The sequence below is a fragment of the Acartia tonsa genome, chromosome 10 (genome assembly GCF_053477335.1).
Source record: "Acartia tonsa isolate MP-2025a chromosome 10, ASM5347733v1, whole genome shotgun sequence".
NCBI classification, from domain to species: Eukaryota; Metazoa; Arthropoda; class Copepoda; order Calanoida; family Acartiidae; genus Acartia; species Acartia tonsa.
Genome location: NC_137269.1, coordinates 21220925 through 21244120, shown reverse-complemented (window position 1 = coordinate 21244120; position 23196 = coordinate 21220925). Strand labels below are relative to the sequence as shown.

Here is a 23196-nt window from a genome sequence, read left to right as displayed (position 1 = left end):
GGGGGGCAACACATCGTAAAATTGACGACATCTCCATTTGCCCCCCAAATATTATTTTAGATTTATTTTGCTTGTTGGTTATACCTATTCCTGACATAAAAGTAACATAATGTGTGTCTGCGCGTCTGTCTTTATGTTTTTATAGTTATTCCGGAAGATCTCGCAAATTACTGGTCCTTCCTTTTCAGTGAAGCTTTATTTTAGTCCTGGATGATTGTCTTCTTAAATTGATTGTTTAATGGCTAGATTATTATAGTTTAAGGAAGATACGAAGCCAAATTAATATATAAAAATATGATACTTTTTTTTAAATACCCTGTTATTTCTTACTAAATATAACCATTTAAAAGAAGTCTTTTGATGTTTTCTAATTAAGTTAAAAGTGGAAAGACACACCCTTTTAAAAAAGCAAACAAGCCATATTTGCATACTATGGCATATTTATACTTTCGTGCATCTTTTTCTAGATGGCATAATAAAAGTGGATGGAAGGTTTTAAGTTTTAAATTTTGTATTTTTGTACTTTTAGTAACGCAGCTACTTTATAATTGGGGGGTCCAATCAGCTGATAGCAAAGTGTTTAACAGCTTATTTCTAATCATACGCAGAAACACAGCAAAGATAATATACCTATACATGATGCTACTATTCGTTCAAAAAGCTTTTCTTTTTATTAAACTTTTTGCTAATGCCGCGAGTGTTATATTATGTTACTTATTTTTGAATTTTTCCTTGTTTATTAGATCTAATAAATGGTTCTATAAAACATAATATGATCTATAATATGTATATGAATATTTAGTTAGCAGCCTTTCCTTAGCTTTCTCCCCACTTCCTTTTAATATTCCCTCCCCTCTGATATCCTTACATTTCTGCAAAACCATTTTCCCAACAGCTGTTCAATGTTTTGGGAGTGGGGGGAAATTAAAGATGATTCATCCCTCCCCCTCTCCCTTGTTCTATACTTCCCTGTCCTCACTATTTAAACATTTACATTGTATAAGATCAGATGATTTCTGTTTATATTCAATAATAATGAAATAACTTATGTTTTTGATTTCTAATAGGTATATAAAATGTCTTTTTGAAAAAAAATTACGCAAAAATTGGCTTTAGTACCCCTCTTGTTGACGCTAACCCACCCCTTATTTATGGAGCAATCGATATTAATCCTAGTGTACACTCTTTTGAATATAACACCGCTTTAATATACATGTTTGTATGTGTGTGTTCGTGTATCTTATACACACATATATACTCACACCATTGCAAAATAAAAATCTGCACACTGAAAAAATTAGAGCATTTTTGCCATTTTTCTTCCCTGATTTTTTCAAGTGATAATCATGAAATTTTAACTTTGTGAAAAGTAAAGTGTTTGTTTGTGTCAAATTTTTCTGTGTTGTAAAAAGTTAGTTGAAGCTTTCTTTTGCTTCATAAAGTTGTTTCAAAAGTTAAAGTTAGTTGATGTTATGATTTGAATGTGAAACATTAAAAAGAAAGTGCTTTTCAATTAAAATAGGTCATTTATGTTTAGAATCATATAATGTGACAAAATTAAAAATGTGAAATTGTGAAAAAGATTAATTTCTGCATCTGTTACAAGTATCTTATTGCTATAAATGCATTTATGAATAAGGTATGATAAGAATTTTTACCTATTAGATAAAACAATTCTGTTTTTTTTTAAAGCATTTTATTTATTAAACAATTTAAAGGGAAGTTGTGTTTGTTTGTTGTGAAAAGTATTGTATTTAAAAATAGAAGACCTATTCAAGATTTTAATTCAAAGTCGGTAGGCGCAGCCATAAGTATGATAGACACTGTGAGCTACAATTGAATCAAGACAAAAGTAAGTGCCGAGCCCTGGGACCTATGTAGGGTGAAAATAGACATAAATCCTTGATGATTCCAGGTAGAGACAAAATATTTCAGCGGGGTCTTTTGGTTTTTTTTCAACTCTAAGTTCTGAAAAAAAATTAAAAAAAATATGAAAATCTTTAATAAAAAACAAGCAAAAAATAAATTTTAATATTTTTTTTTACTGAAAGATACAAACAACTTATATAATTACTATAAGCTTTAAAAAAATCACAATTTTTAAATTTAGTCTTTCAATATAAAGATTTTTAGAAAACACCTAACAACAAATTCTAACATATTTCTGATCAACATAGCAATAAAACGTCTTTTGCAAAATCTTTATCATCAAAAATAAATAGCACTTACTAAAGACTTTTTTACATTTAAACTTATACTTTTCACATTAATTAACTTTAAAGATTGATTTTTTTAAAAAGAAAGGTTTCGTGATATTTTTCTTCAGAATTTATTGCCTAATTTTAAGATTCAGACAAAAAACCTTACTGCTTTAAATTAAGGTATAATCTACTAGCAGCGGCTACGCCTCTAGAGGCATATGAGGCCCTTGGGTTGGGGGGGAAGTCGATACCCCCCTTACAATTACAGTTTTTTTAATGAAAAAGTTAAAAACATTTATTTTGGAGAGTTAATTCTCTTAGGATAGTGGTTGTACCCTTCCCAAAATAGTTATAAACCTTACCAGGACATATGAGAAGCTACCATGTAAAGGAGAACCATATCGTTTCAGTGGTAAGTAAGATGCACAAAGACTCACATAGAACCTGTTACTTTATTATAAAGATACATATTATACACAGAAGCTCTACAATCAGAGTATGTCTGTTTGTACATCAGTCTGTATAAAACAATACATAATATATTTATTTGGTACTAGCGGCTACGCCCCTAGAGGCCTTTAGGGGCACTTAAGAGGGGAAGAAGGGGTTGAATTCAACAACTATGTTTTTATTTTAGGCTTAAAAAGAAAAAGGTTTTTTATGTGTTGTGGGGTCCTTTTTTAAGGGGCGATTTCTCTTAGGGAGGTAGAGGTACCATCCCAAAAGAAGTTATAAACCTTCCAAGGACCAATGAGAAGCTACATAGTAAAGTAAAAAAGAACCATATCAGTTCTTAAGCGTCAGAAAGATGGACAAACAGACATCAATATATTTTGTATCATAAATAGTGCTTTAAAGCAGAGAGAGAAATATCATCTAAAAAAAAAAAATTTGCTATTGTTTAAAAGTTATATCCCTGTATAAAAAAGATAGGATGTCCATGTGTTTTTTTCTGTCTGTGCCTAAAGTTCTTGCTAACCGCTGGACCAATTTGGTTCTTCTTTATTGACCTATCTTTTAGACTGATAATAGGATCAACATATAAAGGAGTAGTTTAGTGTCTATTAATCCTTATATAAAAGTAACAGTTTCTGTGTCTGTCTGTTTGTGTGTATATGTGTGTGGGTGTCTGTCGGTACCGAAGATTCTTTATAACCGCTTAACTGATGTAGTTCTCCTTTTGGTTCCAGCTTTCCATGGTCCTGAGAAGTTTTGAGTTTAGAAAAAAAAGAGTTCCTACCCAACATTTAAAAAAAAACTTTTTCTTTTACATACTACAACTGAAAGTAGGGGAGGGGTCAACTTCCCCCCACTTATCAAGGGCCCCTAGATGCCTCTAGGGGCAAAACCGCTAGTGATAAAATAATTTTTATCTTGAATTATGATTAAAGTGTTCTTTTTCCATTTTATAAAACATAATTGTAATTATCAACCTCAAAGAATATCCAGATTTAGGTAATTGGATTTAACAAGGAAAAAAAAAAGAAGACAACATCCATAATTAGTGATGCTCTTAGTTTAAAAGAATACAAATAAAGAAATTAGCAAGTGTAACATACAGATGCAAAGATATATTAATCAGAGCGAGATGGGACAATGGGCTGTTTATTAGACTAGGTCCCATAGTTTCATATAGCAATTTGTTATTCATTGGCTTAACTACTTAGGGGACTTGTTGCGATTTTTGTTTGTTTGGATTATGAAATTTAGTGCCCAACATTTCAACCATTAACTGAAACATAAAGAAGGGATATCCATGTATCATATTTGGGAATGTAAATTAATTTAGTGGTCATTGTCTTATCCCTTTAGATCCCTGAATAGTATGTAACAATGATCAATGGTTCTTTTTTTCTATGTAGCTTCTCATTGGTCCTTGGAAGGTTTATAACTTTTTTGGGAGGATACCTCCACCATCCTAGGAGAAATCACCCCCTAAAAAAGGAACCCATACACACACACAAAAATAACTTTTTTTTAAGCCTAAAATAAAAATCTAATTGTAGAATTCAACCACTTCTTCCCCTCTCAAGTGCCCCTAAAGGCCTCTAGGGGCGTAGCCGCTAGTACCAAATAAATATATTCTGTATTGTTTTTATACAGACTGATGTACAAACAGACATACTCTGATTGTAGAGCTTCTGTGTATATATGTATCTTTATAAAGTAATAAAGTAACAGGTTCTATGTGAGTCTTTGTGCACCAAGGGATCTCACTAACCACTGAAACGATATGGTTCTCCTTTACATGTTAGCTTCTCATATGTCCTGGTAAGGTTTATAACTATTTTGGGGAAGGGTACCATCACCATCCCAAGAGAATTAACTCTCTAAAATAAATATTTTTAACTTTTTCTTTAAAAAAAAACTGTAATTGTAAGGGGGGTTCGACTTCCCCCCCAACCCAAGGGCCCCTATATGCCTCTAGAGGCATAGCCGCTGCTAGTAGAGTATTACATGATATAAATCAGTAAGGTTTTTTGTCTGAATCTTAAAATTGGGCAATAAATTATGAATAAAAAATCACGCAACCTTTCTTTTTAAAAAAATCAATCTTTAAATTTAATTAATGCAAAAAGTATAAGTTTAAATGAAAAAAAGTCTTTAGTAAGTGCTATTTATTTTTGATGATAAAGATTTTGCAAAAGACATTTTATTGCTATTTTGATCAGAAGTATGTTAGAATTTGTTGTTAGGTTTTTTCTAAAAATCGTTATATTAAAGGTCTAAATTTGAAAATTATGATTGTTTTAAAGCTTATGGTATGTATATAAGTAGTTTGTATCTTTCAGTGAAAAAAAATATTGAAAATTATTTTTTTGTTTGTTTTTTATTAAAGATTTTCATATTTTTTCAATTTTTTTTTTCAGAACTTAAAATTGAAAAAAAACCAAAAGACCCCGCTGAAATATTTTGTCTCCACCTGGAATCATCAAGGATTTATGTCTATTTTCACCCTACATAGGTCCCAGGGCTCGGCACTTACTTTTGTCTTGATTCAATTGTAGCTCACAGTGTAGATAATTAAGGTGTAAGAATCTTTTTTTTATGCTTAGAAGATGACTTTAAGAGGCTTGATGCCTTTAAGCTAACATTGTATTTGAATACATCAGTTACTCTCTTATGCATATTTAAATAAAAAATTATGTTTTGTTTACATTTTTGGCTCTAATTAGTGTCTGCGCCTCTAGCATAGATGGGTGAAGGGTTTTATAATACTAAGCCTATTTATTGCAGTCTTAAAATATTAATATTTTTGTGTTTTGTTTCTTAAGTTTTATCTATAGATACACATACGCATATTTTACTGCTTTAGCATATATGATTTAATCAGCTGATTGATTCCCTCAAAGCAGTTTTGCTACCCTTGAAATAAAGTATTAATATTACATGTACACAACTACACCTATACTTTTAGAAATTCTTTCTTGAAAGTCATGAGAAATAAGGCATGTAATAGTGTGACGCGATTTTAGCAGATTTTGTAAGTGTTCATAACTTGTTATTTTCTTATTACTAACAGCTGCTCTTCTAGCGGCTCTGTAATCGAAGGGGTAGGGAAGGACAGAAAAATAATGTAAAACCATCCCGCGACCTAAATCTAAAAAATAGTTATAAACCTTCTATGGTCATGTTAGAAGCTTCACCGTATAGGAGAACCATATTGGTCCAGCGGTTAGCGAAATCTTAAGCTACAGACAGACAGGCACATAGACATCCAGTCGTTCTTTCTTTAAATAAGGTTTAATAACTATAATAACGATGCAATATTCAATACGAACATACAAAATAAACTTACTTTTATCTGAAGTCATGTAACCATTTAATTTATATAACAAATTATAAAAACTGTTTTAATAAATTTAAATAACAATTTGAATTTTTTTATTCAGTTGTATGTCTGTTGGAAGTTGTTCGTGATTATTTTTTTAAAATAATATGCTGGTTTGTGACCACACCTTCAATTTGACCGAAAAGATACTTCTCAAATGTCTGTTAAATTATTTTGTAAAAGTTTGATATCCACAAGGATATATATAAGGAGGGTGATTACTAAATATAAAAATGTAATTTTTAGTGGGGAAGCTACTATACTTTTACATTGTCGGTCAGTTTGTCTTTAACGCTTTGCTGGAAATGTGATTGTTCTGTTGATTATACATTGCAGATGTTTTATTTCAAATATAATTAGAATAACGTTTTCTTTTTTCCGAGTGTAATATGTACATAAACTAAAAATCTTAATTTGCCATATCATGTTAAAAATTATTATAAATATATTTTGAAATATATTTTGTCTCCATCAAATGAAATATTTGTTTATTCTAGAACTTCCACCACCCCTACCACCACGCCTGCCCAGCACTAGACAACACCAGGATCCAAGATCTCCTTCACAAGGGTCCTCTCAGGTGTCAAGCAAGTGTGCCAGCCAATCAGAGCTAAGTAGAGCTTCAGCCAGCCAATCAGAATTGAGTAATCGAATTGGCACCAGCCAATCAGGCCAATACGAAACCGGTTTAACGCGGCAATTCACCAGTTTTGGTCGTGGCCAGGATTCTGATAGTTTTTCTGGTGGAGCTGTTGACTGTTCGAGCCCCAATCCAAGTTTACAACAACAACAAAATTCCAACAGGTAAAAATATATTAAAGTTTCCTTTTTTCTCTTTGTCGATATAAAAATATTAAATTAAGTAGAATGTGTCTCTATGTCTCTCCATTAAGATCTCTAAGAGCGAGACTGATTAAATTCTGCACTTAAGATTATTTCTGGTCATATACCTAAGGTTTTTTTAATTACTTTTATATGGGGATGGAGTTGGATACTGACCCCCTTCACTAAAAAGCGAATAAATATTTTTAAATTCTCAACCTAAAGAATCATTTTACAGGTCCTGTGTAACCTCAACGCCAAAGGACATTCCCAACCAATCCAGTGAACCAAAAACTTTACCTGAAAAAGTGCAACAATTGAAAGCTTTACGAGAGAATCTGTTGTCTCTGCTGCAGAGTGAGGAGCAAGAGCGGAGGTGGTATTACAGCCAGCTTCAGCTTATTGCGCAGAAGATCAGCTCTATCCCGCCTACTTCTCCTAATTCGGTGAGTAAATTAGCCAATACCAATAAAAAAGCATAAAATAATTGTGTTTTGTAGTCATTTGGCAAGAGACAGGCATAAACAATATTCTCTGTTGCATTGTCGGCATCTAAATAACTTTTTTCTAGGACGATTTAACACGGTATCATTGAATTTACCTATCATTTCAGTTTTAAAATATTATTTGTCTAGTTAATAGTTTTGACAAAAAATTATATTTTCGCGTATTGGATTGCGCAAATTACACATGTCCAAATTCAAAGATAATTAATTGAAATCTTATATGAGTTATTGTAAAGGATTTATAAAAAGTCATATCTATAAGTTTTTGTAATTTAAAAAAAAAATAATTAGTTGAGCTTATTAGGGAAGCTTTTTTTTTGTAAAAATTTGTACAGAATGTATAGTTATCTGAGATAATGAAAAAAACTTTTATTTCGTCATTAAATGGTAATTTTAGACATGATATATCAATGTATTTTTACTATTTAGGATGCCTTTGAGCTATTTTAAATAAAACAAGAAGTTGTTTTACAAATTTGAATTTGATGACAAGGTTTCATCCCCATGTCTGTCAAAATCTACTCCTTCTCAAAAATATACTTTTGTCACTTAAGAAAGTGTTAGAAAAGTGCCATTCGAGGATTTTTATGCTATGGGAATTTTAAATTTGCTAAATATAAAGTTTTCATAGAATGTTTTCAACTACCTATTATGGTCTTAAAATTAGCGCTTTTTCTGCAATAAATAATAATAATAATATTTGATGAACTCTAATTGTGATTTCTGCATCTTATGAAGAGATAACTTTGATATTACTCGAAGATTAATTGGTCCTAATAGATATTTTCGATTCATTATCTTTATCTCTAAGTAACATACACTTATTCACTTCAATTGAACAAAAATGTTTTTATTTTGACAAAATGACTTAAAATCCTATTTTTCTTTAATTGGATCCTATATTGTTGGGCCACAATGCCAAACCCCACAGTGATGCTGTCTCATTTTGAACGTTTATGCCGCAAAAACTAGGGCACCAATTATATACAGGGTTGCCTTATTTATTTGTTTGTTTTAATATTTTAAAGTAAAGATTTGTCAGCCTTGTCATTTATAAGATTTTAATAAATAGCTCTTAATTTAAATCATGCATTCATTAGTTTTTAGTAACAAAATGAGGGTTTTTCTTTAGGTTCAATGGAACTGTTAATAAAACATGGTTAAGATTTTTATGGTAACGGCAACCGTGAATGTTGTGAAAAAATTGTTGTCTCTGTGAACCAAAATGACGCAGCATCAAAAGAGCATTTGCTTTTTGCTTTAACTATCAAATTATATTCAGACACTGGGACATATATTTATTAAGTTTAATCTATTTGTTTCAAGTTATGTTTAAGTATAATCTTATAATCTAAAGTAGTCAGGTTATTTATCAGAAACTAAATATCTTGGAAATGGAATGTCCAGATGGGTTGTACTGTTTAGGGAAGTAGTTATTGTTAATTTGTATGGGTCATTATAACTTTTCTGATCTTTCCCGTTCTTCCCTACTAGAGGCGCTGGGCGAAGCAATTATTATGATCTAAAAATTGTAGAGTATTTGTACAGATCTTAATTATAAAAAAACCTTTCTCACACAATAGTTAAATAAAATATTATTTTGGTCCCTTTCCTCTCAATAACTCGGTAATGCTTGAATTTTAATATTCGAATTGATAGAATCATCCATTTTATTTAAAACACTGCACTGTATCATTGTTGAGTCCGTGACTCAAGGATTAGTTTTAGCTAGTTTTATAATTAGCTATTAAACTGTTAGTATAGCTTTTCATTCTATTTTAAATTTTTCAGTGAACTAAATGACAATTAGCATTTTCACAGTTTTTGTCCCCCTTTTATAGTGATAAAAAAATATCTTGAGAGTTTATCCAAATTAATCTTGACAATCAAGGGCTTTGTAATGGGGAGTTTTGTGGGGGGGGGGGGGGGGGCTGACCCCTCCTCAAGAAGAAGTAGACTTATTAAATACGAAAACTTAAATTTCTACACATTTAATGAGATAAAAGTAATTTATTGGTTGAAAATTTGTACCAATTTTAAAATAACCCCCACTCCATTTTGCTAAAATCATGTGCACACCCCTGTTAACAATATATTCAGTTAGGAGCATCATTTATCTTAAATATAATCTGTCTATCTTAATTCTTTTTATATATTTTGTTAATGGTTTTTGTCATGTTGCCATAGGTATGCCACAAAAAAAGGTTTGACTAATTGAAAAACAAGGACAAATATGATATCATCCTTTTAATGAAATACAGTATACATTAAATAAATGTTAACATAATATTTCGTGGATGTTTTTATTGACATTTAACCAGAGAAACGGATATAAAAGATCCTTACGTTAAGGCCGTAATGGAAAAATTATTCTTTTCAGCTTTGTTAAACCTAACCTTAAGTTGTCTTAATCTATTTCCAAATGCGCTATATACAAAGTAAATTAAATAGCAGCTATGTTACAAATAAAAGAAAGTTTGTCTGTTAAGTTTTAACAATCTGTCATGTTATGTCTAAACTTGAAGAAAAGGCCATGTATTTGTCACCAAAAGTTCATGAACTTTTATTTTAAAATCTTTGAGAATATGCTAAATCAACAAAATCTTACTTTTAATTCGTTGCCATTACTGAATTATTGAATAGATTGTTCATCTTTTTATTAAATTTTTATTGATCCGTTGGAACATTTATATTTCAGAAAACTAAATCATTTATTGTACCTATAGCCTTTAATTGAAAGTCCCAATATTATATGTAGATTTGTCCTTTATAGCAGTTATAGATAAACAACATTCGAATTAAATTCGAAAACAATATACTAATTTCAGCTATTTTTTGTAGGGCTACCTTAAAATTTACTTAGACTGGCTTCAAAATCAGCTGAAATTACGATACATTTTTTTTCGAATTAATTTAGCTATTGGTTCCAGTTGTATTTAAAGGCTTTTTTTGGCGTCACGCTAGATAGTAACAAACCAGCTCCTTATGATATTATTTGCGAACTTGAAAAAATAACATTTATAAGGAAAAGCTATGATAAGGATATCTTATTTTACAGTGAAAAGTGTAAGAAATTTTACAATATGTACTTTAAACCCCTCCCTCTTAAGTTCCTAAAACTCCAAAACTCGTTGATCTAATAAAAATGTTAAAAAATGACCTAAAATTTAGTTTGAAACACTAGAACTATTGAATATGCTAGGGGAAAAAAGGTAGATAGTTTTCTTAGATAAGAATTAACAAGAACAATATTATACTTAGTTCACATTTTAAGACTTTCTCTTAGACAGCAGACATTATACCATTACTTGGATGTTGTATCACATTTTCATGTACTGTAAAAAAGTGATACTCGCGGCGGGCTAAATAGCAATACCCCCCCATTCCACCCCCTTTACTTTATCCCCTCCCCTCATACTGGATGAACGAACTGACTAATTATTAAGGTCCATATTAGCAACCTAAATTGACGACAAATTTTCCAATTTGTTAAGTAGGTTTTCTATATCCATTTTAACAGTTAATATTTCTGATAATAACGAAGTAGGTCCAAATGCATTAACATCCCTAACAACTAATAAAGACAACTAACCCTTTGATTATGGTTTTGGGCCAAAGCATTCCCCCTACTCTCTAATATAATAGTGTACGTTTTTATTTAATGACGTGGTGTGGACTGAGATTCATCCTTAATTACTTAAATTGTTTAGTTTGTCTTTAACTTAACAAAATGTAATATTTTTCCTATTACAAAAGCATTAAATTTTAGCAGTTTCTTAAATAACAAAAGCAGCTCATTAACCAGAAAATATGGAAATTTCATTCAGTTACTAAGTAAACAAGACAGAAAAAGTTATTCATAAAAGGCCTCCACTCCTTAGATGCTATCTAAATGTCTGACCAGTTTTCAGTTAATTATCTATGGTATAAATCTGTCCCCAAAATACTATAGGTTTGGCCATTCAGGAGATATGCAGCAGCTAATAACTATGGTTAATTTTAATCCTTATACTAAAGTAACAGGATGTTTGTCTGTCTGTGTGTCTGTCTGTCTGTGTGTCTGTCTGTACCGAAGGATCTCGCTAACCGCTGAACCGATCGGGTTCTCCTTAACAGGGTAGATTCTCATATGCCCTGGGAAGGTTTTTAACTATTTTGGGGGAGGGTACTACCACCCTCCCAAGAAAAATGACTAAAAAATTGAAATTTTAAAAAAATTATGGGAGACTTCAACGTCAAATAAAGAGGTATCGTACGTAAAAAATTATCGGAGAAACTTTAACAAACAAAAACATTTAAAGTGCCACTAGAGGCCTCTAGGGGCGTAGCCGCTAGTAAATAGATATTTTATTAAAGAAACTAGATTTGTTTGAAAGAACCATTATCCTGTGGGACTCTTCTAAACCTTAACATAACCTAACCTTACATAGACTTATAACTTATATTTTCCTCTCGATACATATAAACAGTTCTCTTATTCGTTGACTTAAAAAAATCAAGGTCTTTTGCCAAATTATGATTTATTTGAACAAACCATCAGTGTCCAAACATTTCACTTTCTTTATCCCTTTTGGTTCCATTTTTGGTGTCTTATTTTTTGGGTTAATGGCGTTACTCCTAACCACTACCCTGCATCCTAAAACCTGAAGTTTAAGGGAGATTATGGTGATACATTGTATAAGGGCGTATTACCCCCTAAGGGTAGCAACCATAAAGTATATTTTATGTATCTATCTTTCTATACCTAATTTTTAACTGCCTAGCTTTAACCTTTATATGTTCATATACCTATCCAATTTTATATCTAACTTTCAAATATATACATAGATATTATCTTGAAAACTTTTGTAAGCATCTTTCGCTCTTTTATTTAATTAAACTATTTTTCTTGTTCTCTATTATCTATCCAAATATTTTATGAAAATCAAAAATAGAATAATGAAAAAAATCACGAAACCTTTACATTTCTACCGAACAAAATCACCAAACCTATCCTTAAATTGTTCTCATATACACTATGAAATCAATTTAATCAAGACAACAAGGATGACATCATCGAGAAAATCTTACAAATCAGACTAATGTACAGACATTAATTAACTATTTCAAATTTCGATAACAAATGACCTATGCCATGCAAATCAACATTTTGAAAAATTTATTCACTATTCTTTTTATAGTGTTTGTTATGTTGAAAAGCCTCTTAGATTATACCATATTGTTACAGGGATTTCTGATCTATCTGCCCTTGCCAATGGTCGTGCAGACAAAGATAAAATTAATGTAAAAAAATAATTTCGCCTTTATCAATAATAGATTTCCATTATTATTTCTAGTCTTATCTCAACATAAAAAGTGGTATTCATCAATATATGCTAAGTGGATACTTGACATTATTGTAAAATAATAATTTTTGCTCTCAGCTTCGTCCCTAACTCCAAAGGTTAATGTTCAGTTAGAGCAATTGTTAACAACTAAACTGTTTTACATGATGTGAGTTGAGCTTTAAGCTTTTTTAATGCGATTTTAATGTAAATAAACATTAATAAAAGATTTAAACTTAAATGTAATGTGTTTAAAGTTCGTAAAACTAAAATAAATTGTGTAAATGTTAATCCAACTCTTAAATTGTAAATGTTGTGTTAATGGCCAGGCCCTGTACAAATACACAATGGGATACTGACGGACAAATCAGAAGCGCCGCTACTCTAGAACTAAAGTTTATCTGACCGCCTTAACAAAGTTGCTATGCCTTTCTTTTCTTGAGATCTCAATCACACTTTTAAGGCTATATTTAAAGCAAGGGATTATTGTCAGTACGTTTGTTTTATAAGCTTTGCTCTAACATAACATGATGTCTCTTGAAAACTATAATAACTACAGGGTGTTTTTTTTTAATAAGACAAAAGTATTGCTTGATATAACCCACTTGCGATTGACAGAAATTAATAATCTATATCTCAATTTCTTTATTGGGTTGGGGAGTTTTGTATAAGAAAAAAATACTTGGCGATTTTCAACAAATTATGCCCTAAAAAACGGTTTTTCCAAAGCACCTATATTTAGAAGATTTTTGGATCATGACCAATTTAAAGCGTAGGCTAACATGCGTGCATTTTTAAAAATCAAATTGCGCGGCTTATGTTAATAGTATAAAAATGTTACGCATACCGTTAGAATTGTCATAAACTCTATTTTTTGGAAATATTTGTGTCATATTCATGCTATTTGTAGTATAGAAGCTACGTTGGAAAATGTGAGAAAGGTTGAACAGTTTTAAGTAAATTGGGACATTTTACCACGTAGCTCCAAAATTACATTTAGCACAGGAATATTTTTTAAACACCCAAAAACAAGAGTTTATGACGATTCTAACGATATGCATAACATTTTTCTACTATAAACACTAGCCGCGCAATTTGAATTTTAAAAATATACGCATTTTAGCACACCCTTTAAATTGGTCATGATCCAAAAATCTTCCAAAAATAGGTACTTTGGAAAAACCTGTTTTTAAGGTATGATTTGTTGAAAATCGCCAAGTTTTTTTTTCTTATACAAAACTCCTCAACCCAATGAAGAAATTAAGATATAGATTATTAATTTCTGTCAATGGCAAGTGGGTTATATTAAGCAATACTTTTGTCTTATTAAAAAAAACACCCTGTATATATAACTCAATGTATTTTTGTTCTATTTCAGTAGTTTTTGTTGCTGTGCTACTTATTTATAGAAATTAATTGGATATTGCACCAGATTTTCAGCTGCTAAATTACTAATAAATTTATACTTCCAGCACTATAACATAATGATACACCCCTCCCCCCTTCCCGTCCTCCCCTTTAAACCCATTCATCTTAACCTTCTGAGAAATGAACTGACCAATAAATAAGAACTATTATAACAACCTAAGTTGACGACAAAATCTCCCCTGTCATAATATCCACATTTATTATATCCATTTTTATAGAATGGTCCTTTTTTAAGTTAGCTTCATATAATATTTTTGGCCAGATTTACAAATCTCCAAACCAAAGTGTCCTCTAATGATAAGGCTTAATGTATGAAGCCTATGGGTTTACCTCCTCCAACCAGCTAAAGCAGGGAAAGTTTATCAGAAGAAAAAATACAAAGGACAATCACCCTTTTTATGGTGGGGGGAGGTTGAGGGTAAAAAGGTCAGATATTAATTTAAAAGATTTAGGGAATATTACTTTTAACTTTTCTTCAAATTGGATAAAAAACAAGATCTATAAAAAGTACTTAACACTTTTCTTTTGAGGCAACCTAGGTTTTCTGGGGATAAAATATCCTTCCATATTTTAGCCCACATGTCGAGAGGGACCTGAATAAAATGGTTCTCTTAAAAGACCACTACAAAAATTGTTTGCTTGTCTTAAAATTAAAAACTTCTGTCTGTCTGTTATTCTTATACTTCTGATGGTTCAAATAGATTTTTAAATGCAGTTAAATTTTTTAACTTTCCTCAAAATCATTTATAAAATATTTTGAATTTTCAATGTTTTTTTCTTAGTTTTGTGTTAACACTGATTTAGAAACATCTACCATAAATCAATACTAAAAAGAATTTAGAATTTTTCTTTATTTGAGAAGTGCTTATAATCTTATGTTTATGAGTTTCTAATATTTAGGTAAATAGTAAGATACCTAGAAATTAATATTAAAAGTATTGTTTTTGTAATATTTCCTTCGAACCGTCCAAGAGAAATCTTCCCTAGAAAATATTCACCCGCCCTTAGAAAAAAAACATTTTTCATATCTTTCACTTTTCAAAAACTTAAAATGAAGGATCGACTTTCCTCCCCACCATCCAAATAGCGCCCCTAGAGATTTTATGTAAAATACTAGCAGCTGCGTCCCTAGCATCTAGGGCTCTAAATTCAAAAGGATATAGAAGTTCAAAAGAATAGCCTAAAACCATACCCAAAGTTATAATAAAAATAAAATAGCCTAAAACCATCTCAGGGCCTATACGAAGCTTCCCTCTACAGAAGAACCATATTGGTTTAGTAGTTAGTGAGATCCTCCACTACAAACCAAAAAAGCTTAGTACTTTATATAATAAGATTATCCTTTTTTATGAAATGTTCTATAATATTTTGTATTGTAAACGCATCTTGCAATATCATAATATCCATATAAACTGATTTATAGTCTGCCAACGCCAGGGACATATGGATATATATACGGAAGATAGACTTTTACTGACTCAAACCTTGACCGAAGACCTACACTCTACTTGTTCATACTAACTGGTTTTTAGGCAACTGCAGCTAAGCTTTTAGTCTCTAGGGGCTCAGTATTCTAAGAGATTTAAAGAGGTTACCTAAAAAGATAACTCAATCGGTTCAGTAGTTATTGAGATTTAAGTTTCAGAAAAAAACCTTACTACTTTGAATGTCGTAACTATAAGAAGTCAATCCCCACGATTGTAGAATCCATGCTGCAAGTAAATGTGTTTTTTGCCTGTTTTTGGCTATGGCATTTCCTGCACAATCGCTGTTGATTGTCACGCCTGTGAAATCATAATAGCAGCAGTAACCATAATTTTTATTTTTAAAAACAAAGCTTTTCTATAATTAGGGTCGGTCCGTCCGTCCGTGATGGATAGCTTTTTTCGATAATTAAGGCATGTTAGAATTGTCCTATCGATTTCAAACTTTGCATGTGGATTCCTTTAATGGTTAGGTACGATTTAGAAAGCGTAGCAACTCTATAATCATTACCAGAATGTCCGTACGTCCATTTTAAACATGTTGATTTTTTACTTTTTAAAAAACAAATTTCTATGTGATTTAATGTAAATAAGTTATTCGTCCATTGTCTTCGGCAACTAACGGATAACCAAGCAAACTTCTTTATCCATACCCCTGCTTTCTGTATAAATAAGACATTGTTGAAAGTAAACCATTAATTTTCAATATTCAATGTATTTTCATATTCAGATACTTTTTACACAGGTAGAATAAGCATGGTTTTTTATTAATGATTTTTTTTCGAATTACCCCTCCTGTAGATTATTATTACTTGTTGAAAAGTATTTTACTTTACTATACTTTGGAACGAACCAATCAAATTTTAAATAAAAAGTACCTCAAGTTTTTGATCAAACGAAGAAGATAACGTCGTTATAAAACTTTAGGTACTAGTGTAATTTACATTTGGATACCCCCCTCCCTCCTTGATAAATTAAACTTTTCATCAATATGAGATTTCGGAGTTCGTACTGACCCTATATGTTAAAAAAACATTCCTAAAGTATTAATTAAAAATTTAAAACCATTAGGAAACAACAGAATAATTATCAGCTGTAACTTTAAAGGGTTATAGTTCTTTCCTAAAAGTGGTTTCATAGTCTTGATATCTTATTATTATTATGATATTTGTTTCCCATATAAGGTTAAAACTGTATTCTAATCTATCAACTTACCATAACTATAGAAACTTGCCAATCACAGTTTTCGTGATCTTTCTATCCAGGTGAATGAAAAAATAATTGATATGACCGAATCATTTTTTAAACTGATGTTCATACAGAAAATTTTTTTAAAATCCCTTTTTTTCTCTATGTAACTTGCGAGTGGTCCATTATTAATTGATATTAGTAATTTATTGATCTAAGTCAACAATTAAGATTAACTAATGTTTTTATATTGATTGCTTTACTTCTAAAATTGTTGTCTTAATTTCCTAAATTGCTAAGTTGGCTAAATTGTGAAAACACTGCTACTTATTTATGGTATTGTTCGATCATCAAGAAATTTTTATAGCCCACGGCATCTTAATCATAAAGTGTTCATATAAACTAGAAAATAAGTGAGAAAAAGCAAAACTAAAAGATTGATTTTTATTATTTATGTATACATTCAAGCTTGTTCTGATTTTCAAGAAAAAAAACAGTAAAGATTTATGTCATTTAAGATATAAACACTAAACTGGTAGAATTCTTCTAACTTCTTTTAGGGAAAGCTTTGTATAAGTTTAAAGAAGCATTTATTTATTTATTATTTAGACAACCCCTCCCACCTTCTTTTTCTTATCTGCCACTTTACCTCCCACAAGAGAAAAGTTCCAAAAGGACCTGATTTAAAAGAATTGCTATTTTGTTAGTGAAATATAATATTTGTATTGCATGAATACTTTATTATCATCTATGATTACTCGCCCAACATTATGATATCATAAGAAAACATTCCGCTGGACTATTTAGAGCAAGGAACATTTTCGTAAAATATTTCCTGCAACTCATAAAATTGTCTCGAGTCTCGGTCGACTCGGACAGTGTAACACGTAAAGACTCTTAAAAAAGTACCTGCTGCTACAATAATTATTCATTACATTGCTAAAATAAGACTTCTATAAATAGGCAAAAATGCTAAGTATTAAATAAATAACGTTACATAAGCCACACCCTGCTATAAATAAATAATATTTTTGCTGAGTTAGCGCCACACCTCAACAGTTTCCAATCATCTGATGAATAATTTCAAATATTCGGAACCTTTTAGAAACCATAATAGACTTCATATTTAATCAGGGATGCCAAATTTCACTTCCATTTGCGCCTAGCTAATGTTTTGAATTTAAAATATTCCCTTTCATTTTATCCATATCCCGAGTAAAAGGTTGTATAGAAAATATGTAAAATGTGAATTGATAAAAATAAATTATGATAGCAATACATAATTGGCAAATTACTCTGTGATTGTCATATAGACATTTAACTGACTCAATATATAATGCCATTTCTAATATGTACTGTATTGTAGTTCAATGGTCTTTTTTCGTCGATTTTGTTAGCTTTGCTATTTACACCTGGTTTTGTTCTTTTTCTGTGAAAAACATATTTTTATGATCTTTTTGTAACGTAAAACAAATATTTTTTGGAACGCTGATTTATGAATCTAACATAATTTTTCCGTTAAATCATGATCAATCTATCTTTATCTACTTCAGTGTTTTTCAAGATTTTCAACAATTTGGGTGTGCCTGTGCGTCTGTAACTCTAGTAATTTGTTGAATATCTTCACAAACAATTTTCATATGTTTCTAGAACTTTTTGATATGTTTTTGACATGGTGATTCCTATGACAATTTGACATGTGTAAAAGGTTATTTTTCAGCTAAATCCCAAAGAGGTTTGAGGTGAAGTCCCTAGTGTTCTTTAAGATACTTAGTTTTGTTGTTTAGTTTCAATGGTAACTATAGTTTTTGTACATTAAGGTGTTTTAGTTACATAGTAGCTGCACTAACAAAAAAATAGCGACTGTAAACTGAATGAACAAATGAAATAAAATTAACGCTCCTAGCTAGAAACGGAAATACCGCCTAATTTAATGAAAAATGCCTATGATTAGGAAACACTACAGCCAAACATACGATAATAGGTATTTATAAACCGCTTTCCGCGGATATAGAATGTACAATTATAAGATTAAAACCAGTTTTTTTAGTCCCGGTACATTTTTATATTCGTAAAAAGCTGGATATAGTACGATGCTAGACATAGTTTTTTCGTATGGATGAGAACCGGTTCCTATCCACCGGATTCGAATGAATACGAGAAAAAAAACCTTTTGTAATAAATGCCCTACTAACTGTTATTTTTTAAATTTTAGGTAAGTTTAAGTTTTTTTTAAATATAACTAAAATATCTTACTGATTAAAAAGTGAGGTAAGTAAATGAATGAGAAAAAAAGCACATGAAAAGGAATAATAACATCAATATTATAACACGAACCTTAAAAATCACGTGCTATGATAAAGCAAAATATAGAAAGACTATTGATATATAGAAAAGATGATCATTGGTTTTGGTAAAAATCACAAAAAGTAAAAAAATCTATCTTAATCAGAAGTAGAAAAAAAGAGTAGATTATCATTGGTAATGGCTATCTTTAAGACGCTATCTTTACTAGCAACCGGGAAAATTAAAGAGGAGATGATTTTGAATAGGTAATGAGAATGTTTTCAAACATAGACACCTATCTTTGATAAAATCCTCATAAAAAGGAGATGAGTTTAAAATGAGATCATTTTCAAACATAGACTAGACACAGGGCACTTTTTTTGATATTGGGCGGCCCAATTGCCCAAAAGGGTTTTGGGCGGGTTTTGGGTTTTTGGGCAAATGTCGTAAAAACCATATAAAAAGGATATAAAATAGCCTAAAACCACACCGAGACTTATTATTGTGTGATTTTTTTCTAGGGGCGATTTCTCTTAGGAGGGTGGTGGTACCCTCCCCCAAAATAGTTATAAACCTTCCCAGAACCTATGAGAAGCTACCCTGTTAAGGAGAACCCGATCGGTTCAGCGGTTAGCGAGATCATATCCTTCGGTACAAACACACAGACACACATCCTGTTACTTTAGTAGAAGGATATCACCCTCTTTTTTCACCCCCTCCACTTTTTCTCTGCCAAAAGGGGGGGTGCCCAAAACTGCCCAAAAGGACCTTATATTAGGCGGCCCACCAAAACCGCCCGCCCAAAATGTTAACCCTGACAAGACACCTATCATCTTTGATAAAATCCTAGAAAATTGTATTCTTCAATATTAATTCTACAGTGTATTGTATGTATGAAGCAAGTGAATTTTGTAGCATATTGTCAAAGTTTTTCACATCTATCTTTGATAGAATTTGAGAAAATGACATGCTTCCATATAACCTACCTAACTGTTAGTGGCTACGCTTCTAAAAACTCTAAAAGCCATAACTACAGTTTAATCTTTATTTAGTGTAATCCCTACGGAGGGTTAGGTGTGATTTTATTTGTCTCAGGGGGGTATTTTACACATTTATACCCTCCTATATACATTGCATTGGAAGAGATTAGTATATTAATAAAATCAAGGCCAATTTTAGCGCACCATTCTTATAATCCTTTTGTATAAGTAACGGGATATGCGTCTGTGAGTAGCAGAGGATTTTACCAACCGCAGAACCGATGTTTTTTTTATTTACAGTTAAGAATCTTATAGGTCCAGGGATTGTTTCTAACTTTTTTGGGGAAGGTTACTTCAACCCTCTCAGCAAAATTTGTTTTTACATTTTCTTTTTTAAACTAAAATTAAAAGTGGAGGGTCGACCCAAACCCCATTTCCCTCAACTGCTCCTAGAGGACTCTAGGGGCGTATTCACTATTAACGTTGAAAAAATATTAATAGTATTTAAATTGTAAAAGAAAACTGCGTTTAATCTCTACTATGGCTTTGATTCCTCAAACGGTGTGATGTAGGCCGGGACGTACAGACGTTCCTTTGTTGTAAAGCAGCTGTGCTACGATCAAATACACTGAAGTTAATAAACGCTCTTTTTTTATAACACTGCAACGTTATACCTTTTTATCTTAGTATATAAATGATTTTTTTCCTTAATACTTTTACCTAACACTGCCAATGTAAACCTTTTCTAAGCATTATTTATTAGACAGAACATTTACTTCAGAGAAATCTAGCCTTAAATTAATTGATTTATTTATAATATGATTTAGCCTTAGTAAATATTGATTTTTGATAATTTAAAAAAAACAGGTAGTCAATTTTAGGATCAAGTTAAGCAAGCTCTGCCATAGTCTGCTTAACATAATCCAAATTTAAAAACTCTACTTCACTATTTTCTATGTCGAAGCTGTTCAAGCTTTTTATGGCTGATCAAATATTCATGGACATACTGGTTCTTGTTTATCAAGTAAGTTTTTATTTTATAAAAGGTTTTAAGCTTTACCATCATTGTTTTATAAGGAAGCTTTTGTCCTAACTAGTGATTGACGTTATTTATATCTCTGTTAACATATTCCAAAAATTCGAAAGACATATTCAGTAAATAAACACTTCATGCTGCTATGATAGATGCGTGACATTAATACCAGGAATAAGGTATGACCAACAAGCAAAATAAATCTAAAATAATATTTGTTTGGGGACAGACAAGAAAGCAGTCTTTACTACAATGCGTTCTCTCCTAAAATAAAGAAAAAACAGCTGAAAAAAAACACTTCGTGAATGTTGAATAAGAGTGTATGTTGGAAGTTGAGAATTTGAATATTTTCCAGAAAGGTTTATTGGTTAATTTACTGCAAGCCATAAAACTTTAAATGAATAGAAAAGTGTGTTTCAAACTGGTTTTCAAAACAGCAGATTTTTTCTTTCTTCATAGTCTTGCAAAATACCCTGTCAATATAACGTCATCTTGATTCCCGAGTTGTTTGGGATAGCAACATACAACAGAAAATCTTCTCCCTGAAAGCACGATCTTTGTTTGTGTGTCCTAACTCTGCATGATTAAGAATGAAGACAAGCATCTTACTCCTATATCATAGTATAACATAGTATCAATATACCAGTTTTAACGTCTCTAGCATACCGAGTGTAGTCTTAAATCCTGCAAGCATGTTATGGGTTAACTTCGTATTCATTCGAATCCGGTGAACAAGAACCGGTTCTCATCCATACGAAAAAACTATGTCTAGCATCGTATTATATCGTATCATCGTATCATCGAGAAATAACTATTACCTATCTCTTCTTAATTTTTTTCTATTTCTTGAACCCAAATATTAGTTACACTTTGAAAATATCTTACACTACTCTTCTTTTTAAGAATTTGTTCATGTATATTACTTTTTGATAAAGACGTTTTTTAGCTTTTATAATAGAGCCAAATATGCACTTTAAACTTAAAAGGAAATTTGAGATTTTAAAACTTGAAATTTGCTCCTATTGGGTAATTTTAGGTATAGCAAGGAGATATCACCCATAAAAAGCGAAGAATCTTGTAAATTAATGTATCAATTATAGCAGTACTAACCTTTTTGTCGTCAATTTTGTTAGTAGAAATTCATCTATAATTATCTAAATTCAAGCTCAAAAAGTGTAAGATTAAAAAGTTGTATCGAAGCTGCGCTTAAAACGTTTTGACCAAAAAAATAATCTAAATGACTTTCCATTACCTTTAAATTGAATAAAAATTGCGTTAAATAAGATAGATTTAATAATAATCATACTACTCTTTCATGTAAAAAGACCCAACAGTCACATTTTAAAAAGTCAAGTGTACAGACGTAGTTAATAGGAAAGCCTCGCTTTTAAAATATATAAGAATTTAAAAAGGCGGCAAAAAAGCAGTAAAATGATTTGACTAAAATCCACCTTTAAATGAACTGAAGATTTTGAAAACAAGATGATTTAAAGATTTTTAGAAAACAAGCGTCTAATTTATTTTGAAACTTTTTATTGTATTGAAAGAACTGTTGAAATGATGTGAGAAAACAAGGATAAAGTTTTCCATTGCTTAGTGCATTGTTATGAAGGATTTATCAACTATTACTAATTGAAATTAAAAATATTATCGGCTATGCCTCTAGGGGCACTTGGGTAGAAGGGGGGTGGGTCGATCCCCTTACTAAAACAAGGACCTATAAGATGCTACTCTTTAAATGAGAACCATATCGGTCCATCGGTTAGCAAGATCCTTCGGTACAGACAAACAGGCATGTCACTTTTATATAAGAATTGATATCTCTTTCTTGAATACCTTTATCTTTTACACATTCTAAGGATGTACAATAAGACATCGTATTACTTTAAACTATGCTCCCATAATACATTTCTTTGTTTTTCTTAAATCAGACTAGCCTATATATAAACAGATATCAAGCTTTGTTAATAAATGACAACTGTAGAGCTGCTTCGTTCCTTGACATCTTTAATAAAAAAAAATGTGTTAAAAGTCACCCTTGGATATCGTTAAGAAGAAATGACATTTATAAATTTTAATGGCTTAATTTTTTTCTCCCTCTTATTTAATAAG

General features: G+C 31.0%; 1 protein-coding gene across 1 annotated transcript in view; it reads left to right on the top strand.

The window, feature by feature from the left end:
- Positions 1-23196, top strand: part of LOC145329626 (uncharacterized) — a 264384-nt gene that overhangs the window by 4430 nt on the left and 236758 nt on the right. The window contains exons 6-7 of the mRNA XM_080173938.1: positions 6531-6837; positions 7094-7301. Of these exons, the coding sequence (XP_080030064.1) occupies positions 6531-6837; positions 7094-7301 (515 nt within the window). The remainder of the gene's footprint in view (positions 1-6530; positions 6838-7093; positions 7302-23196) is intronic.